Raw genomic sequence first — 23,270 nt, 5'->3', positions numbered from 1 at the left:
AAAAAACGTTTATTTTTATTTTATTACTGTAGAAGTACTGTGTTATGTGTGTAATTCAACAACCTGTAACACGTTTAAAATATTTATTCTATCATACTGTATCATATTGTCATAATCATGGACTTTCTGTTCCTTTTTGTTCCACTCCCTTGTTTTGTTAATTAATCCCCACCGGTTTCCATTCCCCTGATTACTTTCCTTGTGTTTAAAAACCCTGTCTGTTTGGTTCCTCCTTGTCTGCTATTAATGTTATATCATATGTTTTGATGATTTGTGTTGGATGTGCCTTGTTCTCCCGTGAGCATTAAAATAACTTTTGATATAGCCTATATATCCTTCATCTTGCGCGTTAGCACACTTGTGACAGAATAGCGGACCGAAAAGTGAGTTTAGCTATGTTTTGTAATCTTTCCTTTTTTTTTGTTTTGTTCTCCCCCCTCCCAGAATGAATATCCCCCAGCTGTTCAGTTCCTATGCCTGGAGCAGTCGGTCGTGGAGTGGGTGCTGGAGAATAATGGATCCCCTTTCTCCGTCTGCCCTGCTGAGGAGTATATTATGGGATTAGAATCCCGCCAAATGTATTGCAGTCACAGATCGAAAAATAATAAGCATAAATAAAATATTTAAAAACACGTGTAAAATAATAACGCACAAAACCGAAAAACAAATGCAATTTTTTAAAATAACAAACAGTGCAGTCATGGATTACACAAAACTGAAACATGAATTAAAAATTTTCCAAATCGCAAGCAAAATCAAAATCAATTTCCTGCTCATATGTTATTTTTTTATGTGCTTGTGGTCTTTTCCCCTTTGCCCTTCTTTCCACTGTCTGCGCTTGAGTTTCTAAAAGTTGCAGTTTGAGTTTCAATCAGTCCAAGGGGGAGTTGACGTCACTCCAGTGCGACTTGTGGCTGCTGTGGCAGGTGTGTGAAGATGGATAACCAGAGTCAGCAGACAAATCTCAGGTAATTAGCCATAAATATTTTGTTAGTGGGTGACAGCACTATTTTCTGCAAGCACTATGTAGGCCGATATCCTGTTAACACGTCTTGTTAGTTTGGTTTATTTACCAATACTTTATATTTTAGGCAGTTGGGCTGCACGATAAATCACACGCGATATTTAATTTATCTTGTCAGTAAAGCCGGTTGTGTAATCAGCGGTAAATCTTCATCATCTGCTGACAAGATGCGCATTAAATATCACACAAAGGGAATGTTTCTGTCACCTGCTAACAAAATATTTAAGACCAATTACCTGAGATCGTCCGGTATTTGCCTGCTGACACTGGCTATCCATCTTCACACTAGAGGCTGACATTTATTGTAAACAAAATCACTATCACAGGATTGGGACGGGGCAAGAAAATTTTTTTGGTGGGACCTAGAATCGTAATAACACTTTGATCCACAACTTTCTACACAAATATAGCCTACCTTTTAAATAAATAAAGTATAAACTGTAGGCTTATATTTTAATTTTGAATTCAATTGTACTCGACCTGTGTCTTTATGCTGTCCTCCTGTTTGTTTGGTGTGGCTGATTGTGGCAGGGGGGGCGTGGTTTAGCGAAGTCTGCAGCGGGAGAGAGAATCAGGAGACGAGCGGTAAGTGAGTGGTTTGGGCAAAAATTATCATCACCTGTTTCTCGTTCTAGTAATTGGCGTGGAGAGAGTATAAAACGCCGGGAGAAACGGATGCAAGCGAGAGAGAGACGGACTGCTGACCCGAACCGGAAGGAGTGAACCGGAAGTTTGACGGAGTGTCAGAATAAGAGTCCCCGTTTGGGTGGTTGTGATTTTCTTTGTTCTTTGTTTAGTTTTGGTCAAATAAATACGTCAGCAGTCCAGCCGACCCCTTTGTCCTCTTCCTTGCCACACGAACTCACTACACTGGTGCCGAAACCCGGGAAGGAAGAAGGACCGCCGCCGCCATGCAAAGCCCGTCCTCCACGCCGCTTGCGGATATCATCGCTTCCCTCGCGGTCCTGCACCAAGAACAACATCAGGCCCTGCTGGACCTGAGGACCGATCAGGAGAGACGATTCCAGGCCATCGTTCAGGCCCAGCAGGAGGACCGCGAGAGGTTCCGGAGCTGGATGGATCGGGAGGTTCGCGCCGAGGCCGCCGGGCCGCCCGCCGCCCCCATGCACCTGCCGCTTCACAAGATGGGGGCCCAGGACGATCCGGAGGCCTTCCTGGAGCTCTTCGAAAAGTCGGCGGAGGCCTGCGGGTGGCCCCGCGAGCAGTGGCCGGTACGCCTAATACCCCTGCTCTCCGGTGAGGCCCAGGTGGCCGCGCAACAACTTCCGGTGGCGAACCTCCTGGTCTTCGACGACCTCAAGAGGGCCATTATCCAGCGGGTCGGCCGGTCGCCAGAGCAACATCGCCAGCGCTTCCGGTCCCTGGATTTGGGCGAGGCCGGCCGGCCCTTCGCGATGGCCCAACAGCTCCGGGACTCCTGCCGCAAGTGGCTACTGGCCGAGGGAAGTGACGTGGAGCATGTCGTCGACCTGGTGGTGCTGGAGCAGTTCATCGCTCGGCTTCCCAAGAAGACGGCCGAGTGGGTCCAGTGCCACCGCCCCACGTCGCTGGACTCGGCCATCCATCTGGCGGAGGACCACATGGTGGCGTGCCCAGGGGTCGGCGCACCCCCACCTGCTAACTCTCTCTCTCCTTCTCTCTCTCCCCCCTCTCTCTCTCGCCCTGTCCCTCTCCCTAGGTCCCGTCCACCCGGCCCTCCTCGTGTCCCGCCCCGGGGGCGGGACAGGATCGACCATGGACACTTCGGGAGCCCAAGGGCCCCGCCCAGGGGGGCAGGGATTGTGCCTGCTGGGGGGGACAGTGCTTCCTTTTCTCCACTCTCTCCGCGCCAATTCTCCAATCCACTCCCTGCCACTGGGGCGGCGGGTAGGTCTGGGCTGGCCTGTTGGCGTTGCGGGGACCCGGAGCATTTCGTGGACAGGTGTCCAGCGATGGAGGTGGGGACAATGATCCGGGTCCCGGATGTCCCACAGGTCACCCCCGGTCAGGCTGGCGAGTACTAAATACCCGTGAGTATCAAGGGGGGTACATATCCGGCCTTGGTGGATTCGGGATGTAACCAAACCTCAATCCATCAAAGCCTGATTCAACCGGGGGCATTGGATACAAGCCGCGTGGTTAAGGTGCGGTGTGTACACGGGGATGTGGTGGAGTATCCGGTTGTCCCAATTAGCATTCATTTCCGGGGACAAAAGCATAGTGTAGAGGTGGCGGTTAGTCCCCACCTCCGGCATCCGGTAATTTTGGGAACGAATTGGCCTGCGTTTACGGTTTTATTGGGGTCGTTATGTGCGGATGCCTCTTGGGGAAATAAGGCACGGAAGGAGGCCGTGCGGGTACAGGTGGGAGAAACTGAGCCAGGGTCGCTGTGGTCTGCTTCAGGGGAACTGAACGAAATCGGGAGACTAATTCTCTCGGAGCGTGATGACTTTCCTCTGGAGCAGTCTCAGGATGAGACACTAAAACATGCGTTTCAACAGGTCCGCGCCATCGATGGCCAGTCTCTCCAACCTGCCCTCCCGCTCTCCTATCCGTATTTTGCCATTTTAAAAGACCGGTTGTATAGAGTGACCCAAGACGCTCGGACAAAATTGAATACAACCCAATTGTTAATTCCAAAGAGCCGCCGGGAAATGCTTTTCCAGGCGGCTCATTCTAATCCTATGGCGGGCCATTTGGGACAGGCCGCAACACTAAATCGCCTCATGGCCCGCTTCTTTTGGCCGGGCATTCATGACAACGTGCGCAGGTGGTGCGCGTCTTGTCCGGAATGTCAATTGGTAAACCCACCGGCCGCCCCAAAAGCGCCTTTGCGCCCTCTTCCCTTAATGCAGGTCCCCTTCGAGAGAATTGGCATGGACCTCATCGGGCCATTAGAGCGATCGGCACGAGGACATCGCTTTGCATTAGTCATAGTTGATTATGCAACACGATATCCTGAAGCGGTGGCCCTCCGCAACATTTCCGCTAAAAGTGTTGCGGATGCCCTGTTTCGTCTTATCTCCCGGGTGGGGGTTCCAAAAGAAATCCTCACCGATCAGGGCACGGCGTTTATGTCACGTACGCTACGCGAACTGTACGGATTGTTGGGCATTAAATCGATTCGAACTAGCGTCTATCACCCACAAACCGACGGCCTGGTCGAACGATTTAATCGCACACTTAAATCCATGATTCGTAAGTTCGTTCACGAAGACGCCAAAAATTGGGATAGGTGGCTAGAGCCCTTGTTATTTGCTGTGCGAGAGGTCCCACAAGCCTCCACGGGGTTTTCCCCCTTCGAGCTTCTCTATGGACGCCAGCCCCGGGGGGTGCTCGACGTACTGAGAGAAACTTGGGAGGAGGGACCGTCTCAGGGCAAAAGCGAAATTCAGTATGTGCTGGACTTGAGAACAAAACTCCACACATTGGGGCGGCTATCCATGGAGAATTTGTTACAAGCCCAGGACCGCCAGAGCCAGCTGTATAACAGGGGAACTAGGTTACGCAAATTTGCACCGGGAGAGAAAGTACTTGTATTACTCCCAACGTCGAGCTCCAAATTAATGGCTAAGTGGCAGGGACCGTTTGAGGTCGCACGACAGGTCGGAGATCTCGATTATGAGGTAATACGGTCCGATAGGAACGGGTCCCGTCAGATATACCACCTCAACCTCCTTAAAAAATGGAATGAGGCGGAATCAGTGATGTTGGCAACGGTGATTGGTGGAGAGGATGATCTCGGGCCAGAGGCGAATATCAAACCCCAATCCCTCGCTCTGGCTCCAGGTGGAGACCACCTCTCGCCGTCCCAACTCACTGATGTAACGAAATTACAAGCAGAGTTTGCCGACGTCTTCTCGCCCCTGCCGGGCCGTACTAACCTAATTCAGCACCATATCGAGACCGAGCCGGGCGTGGTAGTTCGCAGCCGGCCGTATCGTTTACCTGAGCACAAGAAACAAGTAGTTCAGGCTGAATTGGGCGCTATGCTTGACATGGGGGTAATAGAAGAATCTAATAGTAACTGGGCGAGCCCGATAGTTTTAGTTCCGAAAACGGACGGCTCAGTCCGATTCTGTGTAGATTACCGCAAGGTGAATGCTGTGTCGAAATTCGACGCGTATCCAATGCCGCGGGTTGACGAGTTGCTTGATCGGCTAGGCACGGCTCGCTTTTATTCGACATTGGACTTAACAAAGGGCTATTGGCAGATCCCCTTGTCTCCATTGTCCAGAGAAAAGACAGCTTTCACAACGCCGTTCGGATTACACCAATTTGTTACCCTTCCGTTTGGCTTGTTCGGGGCCCCAGCTACCTTCCAGCACCTCATGGATCGGATTCTACGGCCCCATGCTGCATATGCTGCTGCCTACCTAGATGATATTATTATATTTAGTAATGACTGGCAGCGGCATATGCAGCATCTGAGGGCTGTCCTGAGGTCGCTGAGGGGAGCGGGGCTCACGGCCAACCCAAAGAAGTGTGCGATTGGGCGTGTGGAAGTAAGGTATCTGGGCTTCCACTTGGGGCATGGGCAGGTGCGTCCCCAAATTGATAAGACTGCCGCTATTGCGACCTGCCCACGACCCAAGACCAAAAAGGAGGTAAGACAGTTCTTGGGGCTGGCGGGATATTATAGACGGTTTATTCCTAATTATTCGGACCTCACCAGCCCTTTGACTGACCTTACTAAAAAGGAGGTACCAGATACGGTCCAGTGGACGGAGCCGTGTCAGCAGGCCTTTACTCAGGTCAAGGCTGCTCTTTGTGGCGGGCCGCTGTTACACTCTCCTGATTTTTCTCTCCCTTTTCTGTTGCAGACAGACGCATCGGACAGGGGGCTGGGGGCAGTCCTGTCCCAGGAGATAGAGGGGGAGGAACGGCCGGTGCTGTACATTAGCCGGAAGCTCTCGAAGAGAGAGGCTAAGTACAGCACCATCGAGAAAGAGTGCCTTGCCATCAGATGGGCCGTCCTCACCCTCCGCTATTATCTCCTGGGACGGGAGTTCACCCTCTGTTCGGACCACGCTCCGCTGCAGTGGCTCCACCGCATGAAGGATACCAACGCGCGGATCACTCGTTGGTATCTAGCTCTTCAGCCTTTTAAGTTCAAGGTGATCCTCAGGCCGGGTGTTCAGATGGCGGTGGCCGACTTCCTCTCCAGAAATGGGGTGGGGGGGGTGGGGCTGCAGGCCGGATGGCTCCCCGGCCTGAGTCGGGCGGTGGGGGTATGTGGCAGGGGGGGCGTGGTTTAGCGAAGTCTGCAGCGGGAGAGAGAATCAGGAGACGAGCGGTAAGTGAGTGGTTTGGGCAAAAATTATCATCACCTGTTTCTCGTTCTAGTAATTGGCGTGGAGAGAGTATAAAACGCCGGGAGAAACGGATGCAAGCGAGAGAGAGACGGACTGCTGACCCGAACCGGAAGGAGTGAACCGGAAGTTTGACGGAGTGTCAGAATAAGAGTCCCCGTTTGGGTGGTTGTGATTTTCTTTGTTCTTTGTTTAGTTTTGGTCAAATAAATACGTCAGCAGTCCAGCCGACCCCTTTGTCCTCTTCCTTGCCACACGAACTCACTACACTGATAAAGGACAGATCATTAACATCTGGTCAATGTGGTAATACAGTAGCCTACATCGGGCAGTACATCCAAAAGCCCATCTATCATTCATAGACCTCAAATATAGCTTTTCATCGAAAAGATGTATGTATATCTACATACATATACCTACAGAAATGTGCGCTATTGAAGCGTGTGTAGACACTGAACAGCAGGACAGATGGAGGCACAATAAATACAAATAAATAAATACAACATGGGAGAGGGAGAGATCGTGAGTCATTCCGGGAAAAAGGACGGGATGTTTCCCCAATGTTTTTTTCGTAGGATTGGAATGGGACGGGATCTTTTTTTGCGGGAGGGGGATGGGAGAGATTTGAAAATCCACTCCCGTGTCACCATCACCCTCTACTTCATACACACACACCTACCCTCTTGGCCACAGCAGCCACGAGTCACATTGGAGTGATGTCAAGTCCCCATTGGACTGACTGGCTAGAGGTGCAGCTGTCAATCTAGAACTTGCGGGCCAATGGTGACACTGAAGCCTGCCCTGATTTACACGAAACTCAAACTGCAACTTTAAGAAACACAAGCGCAGAACATGGAAACAAGAGCAAAGGGGAAAAAAACCACAAACACACACACAAAAAAAATTACATGTGAGCAGGAAACCTGATTTTATTTGAGATTTGGAAATTTTTTAATTCATGTTTCAGTTTTGTGCAATATAATTTTAAATGCGTTTACATTTTTGATTTACACTTATTATTTTTCGATCCATGACTGCGCTTTTGGTTAAAAAAAAAACTGCATTTGTTTTTCGGATTTGTGCGTTATTATTTTACACGTGTTTTAAAATATTTGATCTTTGCTTGTTATTTTTCGCTCTGTGACTGCAATACATTTGGCGGGATTATAAGTGGACGAGTGAACGATTTAAGAACCACTGACATATAGATGGGAAGAGATGGTCTGACTGACATGTAAACCAAACATCAGTTTTGTTTAGTGGAGGGTTTATTTAAAAGTTTATTTAGGCTATATGTCATGTGTTCACCACTGAATCACAATTATTATTTGTGTGTGCAAAATGAAAAAAAAAGAGCAATTTTATGAAATTCAATTTGACATTATTTACAGGAGTTATTTTGTCAGATGTTCACAAAATTTCCCTCATAGTCTATTAAGCCTTATACAAAGCCTAAGGTAAGCCTTTATTTACTCAAATGTCATTTTATATAATTTTACAACTTTACAGAGTTGAGTGTGATATGGAAAGATGAGGACCCAAAAGCGGTTATGCAAAATGAAGCTCCTTTAATAGAGTAGCGTTGCAACAAAACAAGTCTTGGGAATAAACAACAAAAGCAGCCGATGAGCCGTGTGTGAGTGTAGCAAAATAACCAGCAGAGGAGGGGGAAGGAGAGAAGGGAAACCGAATCCATGACAGTTGAGTATATGATATATGTACACATTTTCAGTTTATTATCAGTGCTTTTATGTCATTTCTGCAGGTGTTTGGCTTTGATGCTGTAAATAAACTGGAGAGTTTCCTGTCTCCTGTAAATCAAAAACATGTGTGAGTCTGTGAGTGTGTGTGTGTGTGTGTGTGTGTGTGTTTCCCCTCACTGAGGTCTTGATGTATGGGGAGGAGGAGTTCATCAGCTCTGATGGTTTTTATGTATATATTTATATATGGAGAAAATGAGAAAAGCGTCCTCTGATTTGTCACTGAAGTTGTTTGATGATTTCCTCTGTTGTGTCTAATAAGGTAATAGCGAGTGTGATTGGAGGGTGTTGGGCCTCTTTCTCTCTCATTAAGAGGATGTCTGTACTTCTGTATCATCAGAGCAAATAAGCTTGTTCTGGGTGTTGAGTTAATCATGCTGAGGATGATGGGAAGATGCCTGATGTTCATTTTACTGTCTGCAGTTGTAATACTCATCACAGCTGGTAAGTACACAAATTAAAAACATCAACAATTTGCTTCAAGATGTTTGATTACAACTTAACATTTCAGATTTCGATATTTTTTATTTATTTATTCACAATATGCCTTTCTTTCTCACTCTCTCTTTTTTTTTATATTAGACCGTGTGAATGTGAGGTTGGTTGGTGGTCACAGTCGCTGTGCTGGTAGAGTGGAGGTTCTTCACAGAGGTCAGTGGGGAACAGTGTGTGATGTTGCCTGGGATTTGGCTGATGCTGCAATGGTTTGTAAAGAGCTGGACTGTGGAGAACCTGTAGATGTTTTGGGGAATGCCCACTTTGGACAAGGATCAGGGCCAATCTGGATGAATTTTGTCAGATGTGTTGGTTCAGAATCCACACTGAAGGACTGTGTATCAGGAGGATGGGAACAAAGTTACTGTGATCATGCTAAAGATGCTGGAGTCATCTGCTCAGGTAACATTTGCACAATTGTGGCTAAATCCGAGTTTTGCTGTTCATATTGTATCTAAAGTATGAAAAGCCAAATTACTCAATGCCATAGTTAACAACATTTTAGACTGATGCACAGCAATATGCACAAATATAAGAAACATACTGTATGGTAAAAAAAAAAAAAAAACAGCAAAAACAAAACACTTCCAGTACCCAGAAAGCAAACTCTGTCACAAATTTTAAATGTATGATATACAGTATATTGAACACTAATTAATGTTATTTTTATTTTATATACAGTATATAAAAAAACGTAACACTTATATTTTATTCCAGTGTAAACACATTTATGGCACATTTGTGCATCATTAACAGTTACGCACATATTCAAGGTATATACTGTTTGAGATGTAGCTTCTGTCTTGCCTTGAGAAAAAGTTACATTTTTACAAAGCAAACTTATAATTGTAACACTCCTGGTTAAATGTTCACATGTGTAATGTTTAATACAACTACAGTTGAGGTCAAAAGTTTACATTCCCCTTTGTTAAATGTTAATTATTTTACCAAAAGAATTTGCCATTCTTAAGAAAAATCCTTCAGGTTCCACAAATTCTTTGGTTTTCCAGCATTTTGTGTATTTGAACCCTTTCCAACATTGACTGTACTTTTAAACAGTATGGAGGCATGTACATTTGCTCTTTGGAGGCCACAGAAGATAGTTACATGTTTCTCAGAAGAAAATAAGTTACATTTTCCCTGATTTTCAAATTCAGCTCTTAATGATTGTTTTTTTTTTTTTTTTCTTTGAGAGTGTCTGAGCGTTTGAATCTTCTGTAATAGTTGCATACGAGTCCCTCATTTGTGAAAAGATGGATCTCAAAATCAAAGTCATTGTTGGAAAGGGTTCAAATACACAAAAATGCTGGAAAACCAAATAACTAATTAAAAAAAAACTAATTGAATATAACCTAAAACAATCATTACATAAACCCATCAAAATAAATGTCATAATTAGCTACCTGTGCCCTTCAGCAAGTAAATAATAACTGTATTCAGTACAGTCACTTTGTAAGCCAATCAGCTGTTAACATCACACTGGTTCCCGTGACAATAAGCTAATAACATTTTTCCATAGGATTTTGAATTATCGAGAAAAAATAAAAATAAAATTATAATAATAATTGTGATTCCTATGGAATCGCCAGAACTTAAAAGCTAAACTTTGGCAATAAACGGACTACATTACCACGGTCGCTCGTCTTCAACGTCACCACCACCAGCATGCTTCTGACCACTTTTTCAAACTTATTTTTAACATGTTCAGTAAAAAGGATTTACTATGTATATTAAATTTAATCCACGCTACGTTTTCATAAAAACTGGAATAAGTATAAAACTAGAGCCAAACTAAAGCTGAGACAGTATGTTGGTAATTAATAGTTTAGTGGATAAATTAAATAATCATAACTAAAGGACATATGAGAGCACGTATTTCTGTTCACTTCGAAATAAGGCGCAAAGTCAATAAATACTTGAATATTTTGATTTAAAACGTGTCTCACTGCTTCAATAAAATTCTAGTGCATATCGTCTAAACAACAGCAGAGTGAGCAAGTTTTTGAATATAGTAAGATTAAACTTATTTTTGTGAATAAAGTATCACATTTTAGCTAGCCTATCATTTTCTTAGGGTGGCACACAAAATGTTATTTTATCCTTGTTTCTAGAACAGCTTCATGTGGTGGTGGCCATTTAATTTTAATGGGGCTTTAAGCAGTAATTAAAGTTTTGCGACAAAAAGACATGCGCTTAGGACTGTGCATGCACACTGACTGATCTACCCTGAAAAATAAGCTTTTAACACTATTTGAGCAAAATAAACAAACAGTGTATACAAATGACTTTTTCTCTCTCTCTGTTCCCCATTACACAGCTATTAAAATAGTTCAGTTTTTGTTTTTAATGGCAAACTGGTCATGTTTTATTTTGTTTCTTAAGTTAATTTAGAAATACGTTTGGAACATTTTATGTTCGGTAATTTTAAGTTTAGTTTTTTAAAGGAAAGATCAAGCTGCAGCAGACAGTGAGTTGTGCATAATGTTCGATGAATTAAGCCTTCTCAAACCAACACGACTTGCCTAAAATAATCAGACATAAAACACTTAATGCATTTCACACTATTCATTTAAACATTTAACCTAGATAAATGAGTGCTGTTAGGTTCATATCCAATTGTTTGTGTGGAAGCCAAAGCATGCTTTGCAGGTCATTGAGGCGGCAGTGCGACCACATGCACTTTTATTTGCAATAACAGTGGGAACTTAAAAAAATTATTTTTGTTCATAAAGGCAAAAGTATGCATCATTCAGAACTGCAAAGGGTCTACTGGTATTTGAGTGCACTCACAATATCAACGAAACCTTATGCTTTTGTAAAAAAAGGAAAACAAACAGGATGCGCTTTCTGTCCTCTTGGTCTTGACCAGGAGCGCTTCACCAAAATTTTCTATACAGTGCTTTAAATTACTATTTTTAAACAAAATAATTCAAATCAAAAAGAAAAACTCTTTCATTATACAATCCATAAAGTTGAATTTCTCTCAAAAAGCACGTCTAGTGAGGAAATGGTAAGTCAGGTTCCTCAAATTCATTTTTGCAACATTGACTCAGAAAACATTAGCTTGTTAATAAATAATTAAAACATCCCCTCACTTTTTGGTTTGTTTTTTTTATTTATTATGAATGTAATATAACACAGGATACCTTTGATTACATGCATAAATAAATTGGACAAATTTCACTAAATTTAAAATTAAATTAAAAATCTAAATTAAAGTAAATGTATGCATTTAGCAGACGCTTTTATCCAAAGCAACTTACAGTGCATTCAGTCTATCAATTTTTACCTATCATTGCAGCTTCAGACACAGTTCTGCAAAAACATGAGTAAAAAAAAACAAACAAACAAAAAACTGGCTAAATTTGCCAATCACAAGTTTGAATGTGTGTATGTCATACTGTTTACTGGGGACCAAATAGTGAAATGTCCCTGAAAGCAGTCACCTGCTCTCCTGTTTATACTAGCCTGAGATTCTGATTGTTGTGTCATCAGTTTTGCTACTGAATGCTTGCTTTTGGATAATTGTGTTATTTGAGTTCACACTGTGACACTAGAGCAGTGGTTCTCAATTCCAATCCTCGTCCCCCCCTGCTCTTCACATTTTGTTTTTCTCTTATTGCTTCAGATGTTTATTCTATTGGGATGTTAGTGCCCTGCTAGGTGGACATCACAGGATATTCCGTCATGATTCACGTTCGAAGCGATCTTATATGTTTCAATCAAAGTGCTTTGATGTGTGCGAGACATTTAAATTGTATTTATTTAGAAATATGATGTCACATTTGTCTGTGTGTGAAGAAGTGTGCAACACAAATCAAATCCGTGAATAAATGTTCTGAAGTGAGGTAAACAGATTTCCTCTGCTCAGGGAGTAGGGAGCAATGAATATGCACAGAGCTCACTTCTAAAAAAGCTGGTTATCTGAATCAGGTGTGTTAACAAAGAGCTTGTGAGGGATGTGAGGACTGGAATTGAGAACCGCTGCTCTAGAGTTGATTATTTGAGGTGTTTGTGAAAATAAAATACCTGTAAAATGAGGCCAGCTTTGGAGAAATCATTAAAAAAAAAATTGGAATGTGTGTTTAAGTATTTATGCATTCCACTATAATATATTATAATTTCTACACAACAAAATTAATTAGTAAAGCATTACATGATTGAAGTGTTTACTCATGGTCCATCATTAATTTGGTCTTTGGATTTAACTGTGTTAATGCATTAAGCCATTTTTCGATTAATGGTGTTCTTGGGGACAACACTCAAAAAAAATGTGTCTTTAGATTATACTGCCGTTATCTTAGCGAAATATGGTGCTTACAAAAGAGTGAATTGGTCATAAAATCATAAAGTCATAAATTATTTATGTTCTTTCAGAAGTCAGACTGGTTGGAGGTTCTCGCTGCTCCGGGAGGTTAGAGATACTTTATGATCAGTCGTGGATGTCAGTGTGTGATGCTGTCTTTGACCAGCAGGATGCAGAGGTTGTGTGTAGAGAGCTGGACTGTGGGGCTCCTGTACAGGTGCTGGGAGCAGCTGCTTTTGACAAAGGAGACGCTCAGATGTGGACACAAGAGATTCAGTGCAGAGGAAATGAGTCTCAGATTCACCTCTCTCCAACATCTCTGCAACACAAATACAACTGTTCACATGATAATGATGTTGGATTGGTGTGTGCAGGTTTGAGCAAATTTATTTTACTTCACTGAAATCTTATTTCAAATCGTCTTACTGTTTGTATGAAATATTTTTCTTCTTACTATCTTGTTTGCTCTGTTGATACAGTAAATATAACTTTTCTTGTTTTCTGTATTCAATATACAGGCCGTGTGAATGTAAGGTTGGTTGGTGGTCACAGTCGCTGTGCTGGTAGAGTAGAGGTTCTTCACAGAGGTCAGTGGGGAACAGTGTGTGATGCTGCTTGGGATATGACTGAAGCTGCAGTGGTGTGTAGAGAGCTGGACTGTGGAGAACCTGTAGATGCTGTGGGTGATGCTTATTTTGGACCAGGATCAGGACCAAGCTGGACTAATCGTATAATGTGTACTGGATCAGAGACTACACTGAAGAACTGTGGATAATTTCTGTTGTATGATTATGACTGTAATCATGGTACAGATGCTGGAGTCATCTGCTCAGGTGAGCTGTTCTAAAATGTAATCTATTACATCACTGTTGATCCACATGCCATATATTTTAGTTCCAAAGATATTTATTTAGATAATTTTTTTAACACCAAGTGTTGGCAACACCAAAGTCATAGGCTATATTCTCAGGGAATGCATGAACTGATAAAATGTTAATCTTGAATGCATCTGTAAGTAGCTTTTTCTGTGTGCATAAATATGTGCCAAATACATAAAGATAATATTTAAATGTAAACCCAAATAATGCAATTATTGGTTCTTTATCAGTAGCTTTTATTGTACAAACCCAGTATCACAAGTGTTTCCTTTCAAAAAAGGCATTAAGTACACCTTCAGTTTTTGTCTGTGCGATCTTAGGCCAAGTCTAATGATAGTACCAATAGTTCATGTACATTCACAAAAATATATATATGAATCAGTTTAATAACATTTGTAACAATTTGAATGCACATAAAATAATGATCTGTCAGCATTATTGATTGTTGTTTATAACTTTGATAACAATGGTTGTGGAACTTTTATTTTATTTTCTCTCACTACTGCAGAAGTCAGGCTGGTTGGAGGTTCTCGCTGCTCTGGGAGGTTAGAGATACTTCATAATCAGACGTGGATGTCAGTGTGTGACGCTGTCTTTGACCAGCAGGATGCAGAGGTTGTGTGTAGAGAGCTGGACTGTGGGGCTCCTGTACAGGTGCTGGGAGCAGCTGCTTTTGACAAAGGAGACACTCAGATGTGGACACAAGAGATTCAGTGCAGAGGAAATGAGTCTCAGATTCGAATGTGTCCAGCATCAGAGAAACACAGCTGCTCTCATGATGATCACCAGGTGCTTCAGTGTGCTGGTAAGAAGATTAATATGAGAGAAATTAGTAGCATAACTAGGATCATATGTGTCCCATTGCACTTGTTGAGGCCTTCACCACACCCACAGCTTCAAAGAATGAGCTGAAATTCATAAAAATATGACACTGATATTATGTGGGTTTTCTCTTTGGTATATTTCTATTTTTAGTTTTTCTATTTTTTTATCTATTTTAGTAGTTAGGCTAATATTAAACACAATGACATTTCTCTAGAATGATTGATTGATTTTGATCTCTGTCTTTCTCTCTATTTCTCTCTCTCTCTTAGATGTAATGCATGTGAGACTGGTAAATGGTAACAGTCGCTGTGCTGGTAGAGTGGAGGTTCTTCACAGAAGTCAGTGGGGAACAGTGTGTCATGATAGCTGGGATATGCCTGCTGCTGCAGTGGTGTGTAGAGAGCTGGACTGTGGAGAACCTGTAGATGTTTTAATTAATTCTCATTTTGGTCCAGGATCAGGACCAATCTGGATGAGTGTTTTAACATGTTTAGGAACAGAGTCTACACTGAAGAATTGTGGGTCAGCAGGATGGAATAAACCTGTGTGCACTCATAATCATGATGCTGGTGTCATATGCTCTGGTGAATAAAATTTAACCTCAAAGCATTCCTCACTTTCTTATAATTTTGTCTTGATTATGTAAGAAAATAAAGATATTTATTTTTGGATGTGGTTGCATATCCGATTTAAACATGTCTATTTTATTCTTAGAATTAATACCACTTAAGTCTTATAGGCATCTTGAAAATAATGTAAATTTACCATGATTATTTATTTGTTTACTGAATTTTCACAATGATCTAAAGAAATATTTACAGCACACCTTCCAAAGATAAAGAGTGACCTCAACTGTCTAGCTTCAAGAAGCATTTTCAGTGAATAACAACTAATGAGTTTACAATTTTCATTTTTCATTTAATAATAAAAAAAAAAACTTTCATTATGTACTACAATAAACATTTACAAATGTATATATGTAGAAAACATGTTCAAGAGTGTTCGAAATGTAATTGGATGTAAGACTTGCCACATCCAGAACCTGTCAAACAAAACCTGCTCATCTAATCCTCACTTTTATGCAATATAAACAGGTCATAAACGCTCCAGACTTGCTGATGGGTCTAATCTTTGCTCTGGGAGGTTGGAGATACTTCATGTTCAGAAGTGGATGTCGGTGTGTGACGCTGTCTTTGACCAGCAGGATGCAGAGGTTGTGTGTAGAGAGCTGGACTGTGGGGCTCCTGTACAGGTGCTGGGAGCAGCTGCTTTTGACAAAGGAGACACTCAGATGTGGACACAAGAGATTCAGTGCAGAGGAAATGAGTCTCAGATTTCATTCTGTTCAATATCATCACTTGAACACAACTGCACCTTTGACAACATTGTGGGACTGATCTGCTCTGGTTAAGTATAAATATTCAGCATCTCTTCATTTGTTTTAGATTCTAGTTCATGTCTTAGGTTTGTGTTATAATGTGATCAATCTAATGACAGCTTAGTTTAAGAATGTTTTATGCATTGTTTCTGAAGTCTCTTTACTTTTCTCAGGTTACACTGATCTCAGACTGATAAATGGCTCAGACACTTGTTCTGGAAGAGTGGAGCTTCATTTTCTAAAAGAGTGGGGCACAGTGTGTGATGCATGCTGGGATATGAGAGCTGCCAGTGTCCTCTGTAGACAGCTGAATTGTGGGATTGCTGTGACTGTTGTGGGATCAGACTGGTTTGGAGAGGGAAGTGATGAAATCTGGGATGATGTGTTTGATTGTGACGGGAATGAAACAAAACTCTCAGAATGTTCCATCTCTTCATGGAGTCGAGCTGAATGTTCTCACAGACGAGATGTTGGAGTCATCTGCTCTAGTGAGAGGATTTTATTGAGTAAAAATGCAAACAATACATACTGCAACATCTTTGTAAAATTCCACATCTCCTCAGATTCCTCTCTGGCTCTTCATGATGGTCTGGTGCGGTTGTCTGGAGAGAGACAGTGTGAGGGGGAGCTGGAAGTTTTCATCCATCAGGTCTGGAGGAGAGTTCTGCTGGACTCCTGGAGTCTCACTGAATCCTCTGTGGTCTGCAGACAGCTGGACTGTGGCTCTGTGCTGAACTTCTACAGCTCCTCTTCATCCAGTCCTGGACACAGTCATGAGTGTGTGACGGGCTTCCAGTGCTCTGGGAGTGAAGCTCATCTGGGGAACTGCAGCTCTCCACAAACTCTCAACTGCAGCTCCACACAACAGCTGTACATCACCTGCCTTGGTGAGATTAACAACATCAGGGCAGATTCTTTAGTTGTTCATGATCAGTAATATTGTTTTTCTGTCTCTGTATATCAGGTGGTGGGTCCATCAGGCTGGTGGGTTCTGGGGGAGACTGTGCAGGGAGGCTGGAGGTTTTTCACAGCGGCTCATGGGGGACAGTGTGTGATGACTCCTGGGATATTAAAGATGCCCATGTGGTGTGCAGACAGCTGCAGTGTGGAGTGGCCCTCAGTAACCAGCAGGTACCAGCCTGGTTTGGTCCTGGTTCTGGACACATATGGCTGGATGAGGTGGAGTGTGAGGGGAATGAGACGTCCCTGTGGAGCTGCTCTTCTTCAGGCTGGGGAAAACATGACTGTAATCACAAGGAGGATGTAGGAGTCCTGTGCTCAGGTAAACATGCTGCTAAATTGTTTACACTGAAATATAGGTTTATAAGTTGTACACATTTGAAAATTCAAGTTCCCATAATGTTCAAATTTTTTTCAAATTTGTTATTTTAAAATTGACATTCGTTATGTAGAGTATAAAGAGATCAGGTTAACTGAGGGCTGTGACGGGAATGTGGAGGTTTTCTACAATGGATCCTGGGGTAATGTGTGTTTAAACCAGATGGACAGAGACACAGTGAGTCTGATCTGTCAAGAGCTGAACTGTGGAAGATCTGGTGTTTTGTCTGATTCTACATCAAGAGTGAAATCAGCTCCTAACTGGCTGGATAAAGTTACATGTCGACCACATGATTCCTCTTTATGGCAGTGTCCATCTTTACCCTGGGGACAGAATAACTGTGGTGACGATGAAGTGGCCAAAATCATCTGCTCAGGTAAAACATGACTTTTTTCATCTCTAAACAATACAATAGTTATCTTTTATTATTAGTACTTAGAGAAGATGTGTGGAATACATTTAAAAATAATTAAATTATTGTTACAGAACATGAGATCCCGGAGTCTCCTCGAAGCTCTCTGAAATGCTTCACATCTCCCCATCAGAGACAGTGTCCAGGTAAGTTCATTTAACTGAAACAACCATGAAAATTATGAATGTTGAATGCAACCCCTGTTGAACAACCAGCACATGCTGGTTAGGTATGTTTTGAAGCAGGGCAGCTGGTTTAACCCTCTGGAGTCTAGGGGTATTTTTGGGGCCTGGAGAAGTTTTGTCATGCCCTGATATTTGTGCTTTTTTCAGTTTCTTACAAATATCTAAATGGGTCTAATCTCACTGTAAACAGCACAAAACTGGGCTATAATAATATGTGAAATGCATGCATGTACACGATTGTATTTTTGAGGAAAAAAATGTTATGTGTGGATAGTGAAAAACTAAAAATGTTAAATCACTTGAATAAGGCCATAAAACACATAAAGAACAATGGTTCCCAGGATTTTTGAGAACTGGAGCTTGGCTTAGAATTTTTCTTTCTAAATTATGTGAAAATCATTTTGTTTACTCACTTACAGAAAACAATATATTGATTTACATTTTCTAAGACACTTTTTGTTGGTAAGAGTCATATGTGAATAGGCGTCAACTATCATGAATATCATTGTGATTTACACCTGAGAAGACAAAGGGCTGCATAATGAGCTGCATAATGAGCCTCTCAGTCAGCTGTGCCACTGTAAGGGAGGTCTTACAAGAAAGAATGTAGGGACAAAATAAATCTATATAATTTTATGTTTGTAGTTTATTAAGAATATATTTAATTATCCCACAACATAATTTAATATCCACTTGGGGAAGCAGTTAAACAGTTTATTAGACAAGCTGAGATGCAAGTAGCTACCGTCAGATCATCAGGATGGAATTAGAGGTAGAGTTGAGTGTCATCAGCATAGCAGTTGTATGAAAAGCCATGTTTCTGAATGACATAACCTAATGATGCCATGCAGACAGAGAAGACAAGTGGTCCAAGAACTGAGCCCTGAGGCACCCCAGTAGTTAGATGATGTGAATAAGAAACAACCATGAAAATTATGAATGTTGAATGCAACCCCTGTTGAAAAAGACAGCACATGCTGGTTAGGTATGTTTTAAGCTGGTCCTTAGTGTGTCATGAGCTGATTAAAAGATGGTCATGAGCAGGAGCTAGTTGCTCAGGACCAGCATAGACCAGCACATGACCAGCTTTAACCAGCTGCCATGCTTCAAAACATATCTAACCAGCATGTGCTGTTTTTTTCAACAGGAGTTGCATTTCACATTCATAATTTTCATGGTTGTTTACCCTGTTTTCAGGGAAATAAGATAATGGTGTTTTAACATGAGAAACCAGCAGGATTTCATCTTGGAATATACAAAAGATCACACACATACTCCTGTGCAGACGCTGCTGTTCAGACAGTACTCTGCTGATAATAAATGTATCTACTTTTTTGTTATGTGTATGTGTTTTAGATCAAGTTCCTCTCAGACTGAGTGGAGGTAAGGGCCGGTGCTCTGGGAGGCTGGAGGTGTATCATAACGCTGTGTGGGGCTCAGTCTGTGATGATCAGTGGGACATCAGCGATGCTCAGGTGGTCTGCAGGCAGCTGGGTTGTGGAGCAGCACTGAGGGCTGATGGGAATTCAGTCTTTGGTGCTGGTGAAGGTGTTGTGTGGATGAACAGAGTCGAGTGCAGAGGGAATGAGATTCACCTGTGGGACTGTTCTCTCTCCCTGAAAAACCACACTGACTGCTCCAAGAAAGAGCACGCTGGACTCACCTGTGAAGGTCACAGCCAAATACTGAGAAATAATATTTATTTTTAGAGCATTTTAAAGTGTGTAATGTTGGTATATTCAGAACATTCATAGCTTTAAATGTGCTTGTGCCTGTTTTGCCAGATTTTAAAGGTTTATCAATGTCCTCTACTCCTGCCACAACATCAGCTTCTCGTCCAGTTTCTCCTCCAGTGCGCTCAACATCAGTCTCTCCTCCACAAACTCTCTCCGTCCCCCCAGTGCTTGTGATTGTTCTGGGAGTTGTGCTCTTACTGCTCTTAGTGCCACTGCTTATACTGATTCAGCAGAACAGAGTGATGAGGAGAGGTAGGAGAGATCCAGAGACTGTCATATTGTGTCTTATTCAGTGTGTGATCAGTCATGTGTTGTGAACTGACAGCAGGTTTGTCTGTCTACACTCACAGCTCTCTCTAAGAGGAGAAACAGGACGACGACTGAGGCCGTTTATGAGGAGATTCAGCACAGATCCACTAACAGACACAGTCTCTTCACTCAGAGGGGTGAGTAACTGTCATAGTATTAGATTTGTAGTCATTAACAGGATAATCACTTTATACAGAGGGATGAGTGGAATACATCTCAATGATTTATTTGTGGGACCTTGAGTGTGATTTGATTATAATATTAGTGTTGAGTGATCCAAAGGAAGTGGAGGTTTGGCAGATTTGAAAGATTTTTGATTGTGAATGTCTGTCTGATGGTTCTACTCCATAACAGGAAGTGTCTTTTCTGGAGAACAGCATTCTGGGTATGAAGATGCTTATGAGCGTCTTTCAGGTTGGAGGACTTAAATATATTAATGTCACCCACTGATAAACTCTATGTACTGTGTGTAATGTGATTCATATATAATTAAAAACTTTCCAAAAATATTCACATTGCATGTGTACAGTAGCATGCACTGTACAAATGTTCTAGATCATCATTTTCAAAAAGTTTTTGATTACTGAAATTTTTTGGGAAAGATGTTTCATCAGCTGAACAATTAATATGTTGATCCACAATAGTACAATCCACTGTACACCATTAACTTCTGTCCCATCTTTTCCTTCTGTCCTGAATAATGTCTGCTCTCTCTGTTTTTTACTCATTTAGAAAAGCAACAAATCACATCAGAGAACTATGATGATGTAATCACTGTTGGACTGAGACATGCTACAGGTTTATGTATGTATGTGTGTGCTTATATATATATATATATATATATATATATATATATATATATATATATATATATATATATGTGTGTTCATATTTTCGATATCCAAAGTGTTTATTTGATGCATTTAAATTTTCATTATTTTGTTGTAGATGACTTACCAGAAAACTATGATGATGTCGTCATCATACGACAGTTCTCCAATAATAAAGCAGGTGTGGGATTCAATTAAAAAACTTCTAGATACAGAGTTCTTTATTTATTTTTCTTCAATTTATTGTGCCAAATAAAGTAGTCCAGTGGTGTCCAATCCTGCTCCTGGAGGGTCAGTGTCCTGCAGAGTTTAGCTCCATCTCGTCCCAACACCCCTGTCTGGAAGTTTCGACTCTGAAGAACTTGATCAGCTGGTTCAGGTGTTTAATTGGGATCAGAACTAAACTCTGCAGGACTGAGGCCCTCCAGGAGCAGGATTGGTCACCCCTGATATATGTCTGTTTGTTCATGTAATTAATTATCACCACATTTATTATCAGAAGGGGTTCAGGAGGAGTATGATGATGTGAAGAATGTCAAAGAATATAAGAGTGACATGTTTGGTAAATTTTGAACACCTTCAGTTAGTCTTTGTAATCACTTTGTATGATCAATTCCTGTGGTTATAAAAGCTCATTTAAATTTACTGCTTGTTTTAGTGTTGTAGTTTTGTATCATGCATTGTAATGTATGTATCAATACATGAATCATTCTCTTGTTTTTCAATAACAGACTATGATGATGTGGAGGAGGATCCAGGAAAACAGACAGGAGCTGTTTAACTCAAACCTCCCACACAGCATCAGATCCTTTTAAAGCTTTTAAGATTTTAGCAATCTTACTATATGTTTCAGTCTAACAGTGTTTTGTTACATTCTGTGCTGAAATATACAATTAAAATTTTTGACAGAAAAAAATGCTTTGCTTTCATGACATTTTAAAAAGGTGCTTGACTTTTTCCAGACACTTTTACAAATCTTTTCTATTGTGTAGCCTTAGAAATTTGAGAGAACAAAAACCTGTTATTTTCTGACATTCAGTAACTTTGTATAAACATAATTGTGTCGAGTTCAGATCGTTCATCATTCAGCTACCACCCATCATTAATGGATAACAATATCTTCAACTTAATAATATCATAATATGAAATATCAAAATATTATTCACTGATGGTTCACTGTTAATATTTTGTTAAATGGCATTAGAATGTTACGGGGACCGAGAGCTCAATGCGCTGCAACTCCAGAAAACACATGCAAATAGAAAAAGCACCAGCAAATAAAGAAAACATCTTCATCAGTCTGAGATCACATGTGCTGAAAATACTCACAACACAACCAAATAAAGAAACAGACCACAAGAAAATTACTTTAACTAAACGAAAATGTACGTTTTCTTTTTTTTTCTTTTTATTTTTTATTATTACCATTTGTTACCACAGTTGTACAAATACCATGGTTAAACTATGGTATATAGTAAATCTATGGTTCATTTGTGCATGGGTACCATGGTTTAATTATAGTAGCAGACATGAGCATAATATTTCTTTAAAAAATCATTTAATAACTTTTTTTTCTTTTCTTTTCTTTTTTAACTGATTCATTCGTTCTTTATTTAACCAGGATAAAAACTCATTGAGATTAAAATCTCTTACAACAGTGACCTGGCCGAAAAAGCAGAAACAAATAACAGAAATATACAAGTTTACATCAAAAACAAAAAAAAACACAAATCAAAGATCACAACAATGAATTTACTGAAAAGGAAAGCATGTCGTTCACTTTCAGAACTTGTCAGAAACACATGACATGAATACTTGCTCACGACATCACAAAAAGTGAAACCACCACTCCACCATATTGCTTTTTAGCATTTTGTTTTTTTTGCATTTTTTTATTTATTTATTTTTTATTAACAATATCAGAAAGAAACTGATAAACATTAGAACAAAAACATAAACATGAGGGGATACAATAACAATTAAAAGGTAATTAAATAAATGGTTTAATGTTAAGGCATCACGCTTTGTGAATGTGGAATTTTCCCATCATACAAATAAAGTCCAGGACATCCTCTAGCTCTCTATTATCAGAAACCACAGAATGAAAGAGAACATTAACTGCTGAAATGTTACATAGAAGAAAGAATTCAAGACGTAAAGATGCTGAGATCTGAAGACAGAATTGTTTAGTATAAGGACAGAAAAAGAATAAATGTGAAAGAGATTCTTCCTCTTCTTGGCAAAAAGAACAGAGCGGAGAAAGATTTTATATAAATTTACTTAAATGTTTCTTGAAGTGGTAATAATGATGAATCATTTTAAAATAACTTATTTTATTTTATTATTAAAACAAAATTGGTTTGGGACTGCCTATAATTTCTGAAAATTAACATTTGGATAAAGAGTCAACCACTTTCCATGAGCTTTAAAAGATTATTAGCAGTAACAAAGTTTCTCACAAATAAGCTTGTAAACGTATTA

The 23,270-nt window shown here is 41.0% G+C and overlaps 3 protein-coding genes across 3 annotated transcripts; all 3 read left to right on the top strand.

The window, feature by feature from the left end:
• Positions 1-8,450: 8,450 nt before the first annotated feature.
• LOC113068600 (putative DMBT1-like protein) lies at positions 8,451-15,701 on the top strand. Its single transcript, XM_026241381.1, has 4 exons — positions 8,451-8,540; positions 8,679-8,993; positions 12,969-13,095; positions 15,695-15,701. Exons 1-4 carry the CDS (start codon positions 8,471-8,473, stop codon positions 15,699-15,701), a joined length of 519 nt encoding a protein of 172 aa, XP_026097166.1. The 5' UTR covers positions 8,451-8,470.
• Positions 15,702-16,343: 642 nt separating this feature from the next.
• On the top strand, positions 16,344-17,889 carry LOC113068593 (scavenger receptor cysteine-rich type 1 protein M130-like). Its single transcript, XM_026241374.1, has 5 exons — positions 16,344-16,362; positions 16,746-16,865; positions 16,943-17,260; positions 17,391-17,693; positions 17,804-17,889. The coding sequence occupies exons 1-5, from the start codon at positions 16,344-16,346 to the stop codon at positions 17,887-17,889; spliced, it is 846 nt and encodes a 281-aa protein (XP_026097159.1).
• A 1,506-nt stretch (positions 17,890-19,395) lies between these two features.
• LOC113068149 (antigen WC1.1-like) lies at positions 19,396-21,441 on the top strand. Its single transcript, XM_026240795.1, has 7 exons — positions 19,396-19,585; positions 19,699-19,902; positions 20,001-20,096; positions 20,314-20,373; positions 20,692-20,763; positions 20,908-20,970; positions 21,289-21,441. Exons 1-7 carry the CDS (start codon positions 19,474-19,476, stop codon positions 21,360-21,362), a joined length of 681 nt encoding a protein of 226 aa, XP_026096580.1. The 5' UTR covers positions 19,396-19,473; the 3' UTR covers positions 21,363-21,441.
• The last annotated feature ends 1,829 nt before the right edge of the window (positions 21,442-23,270 follow it).

The sequence above is a fragment of the Carassius auratus genome, chromosome 4 (genome assembly GCF_003368295.1).
Source record: "Carassius auratus strain Wakin chromosome 4, ASM336829v1, whole genome shotgun sequence".
Lineage (NCBI taxonomy): Eukaryota > Metazoa > Chordata > Actinopteri > Cypriniformes > Cyprinidae > Carassius > Carassius auratus.
This window is presented reverse-complemented; position numbering and strand designations above follow the sequence as displayed.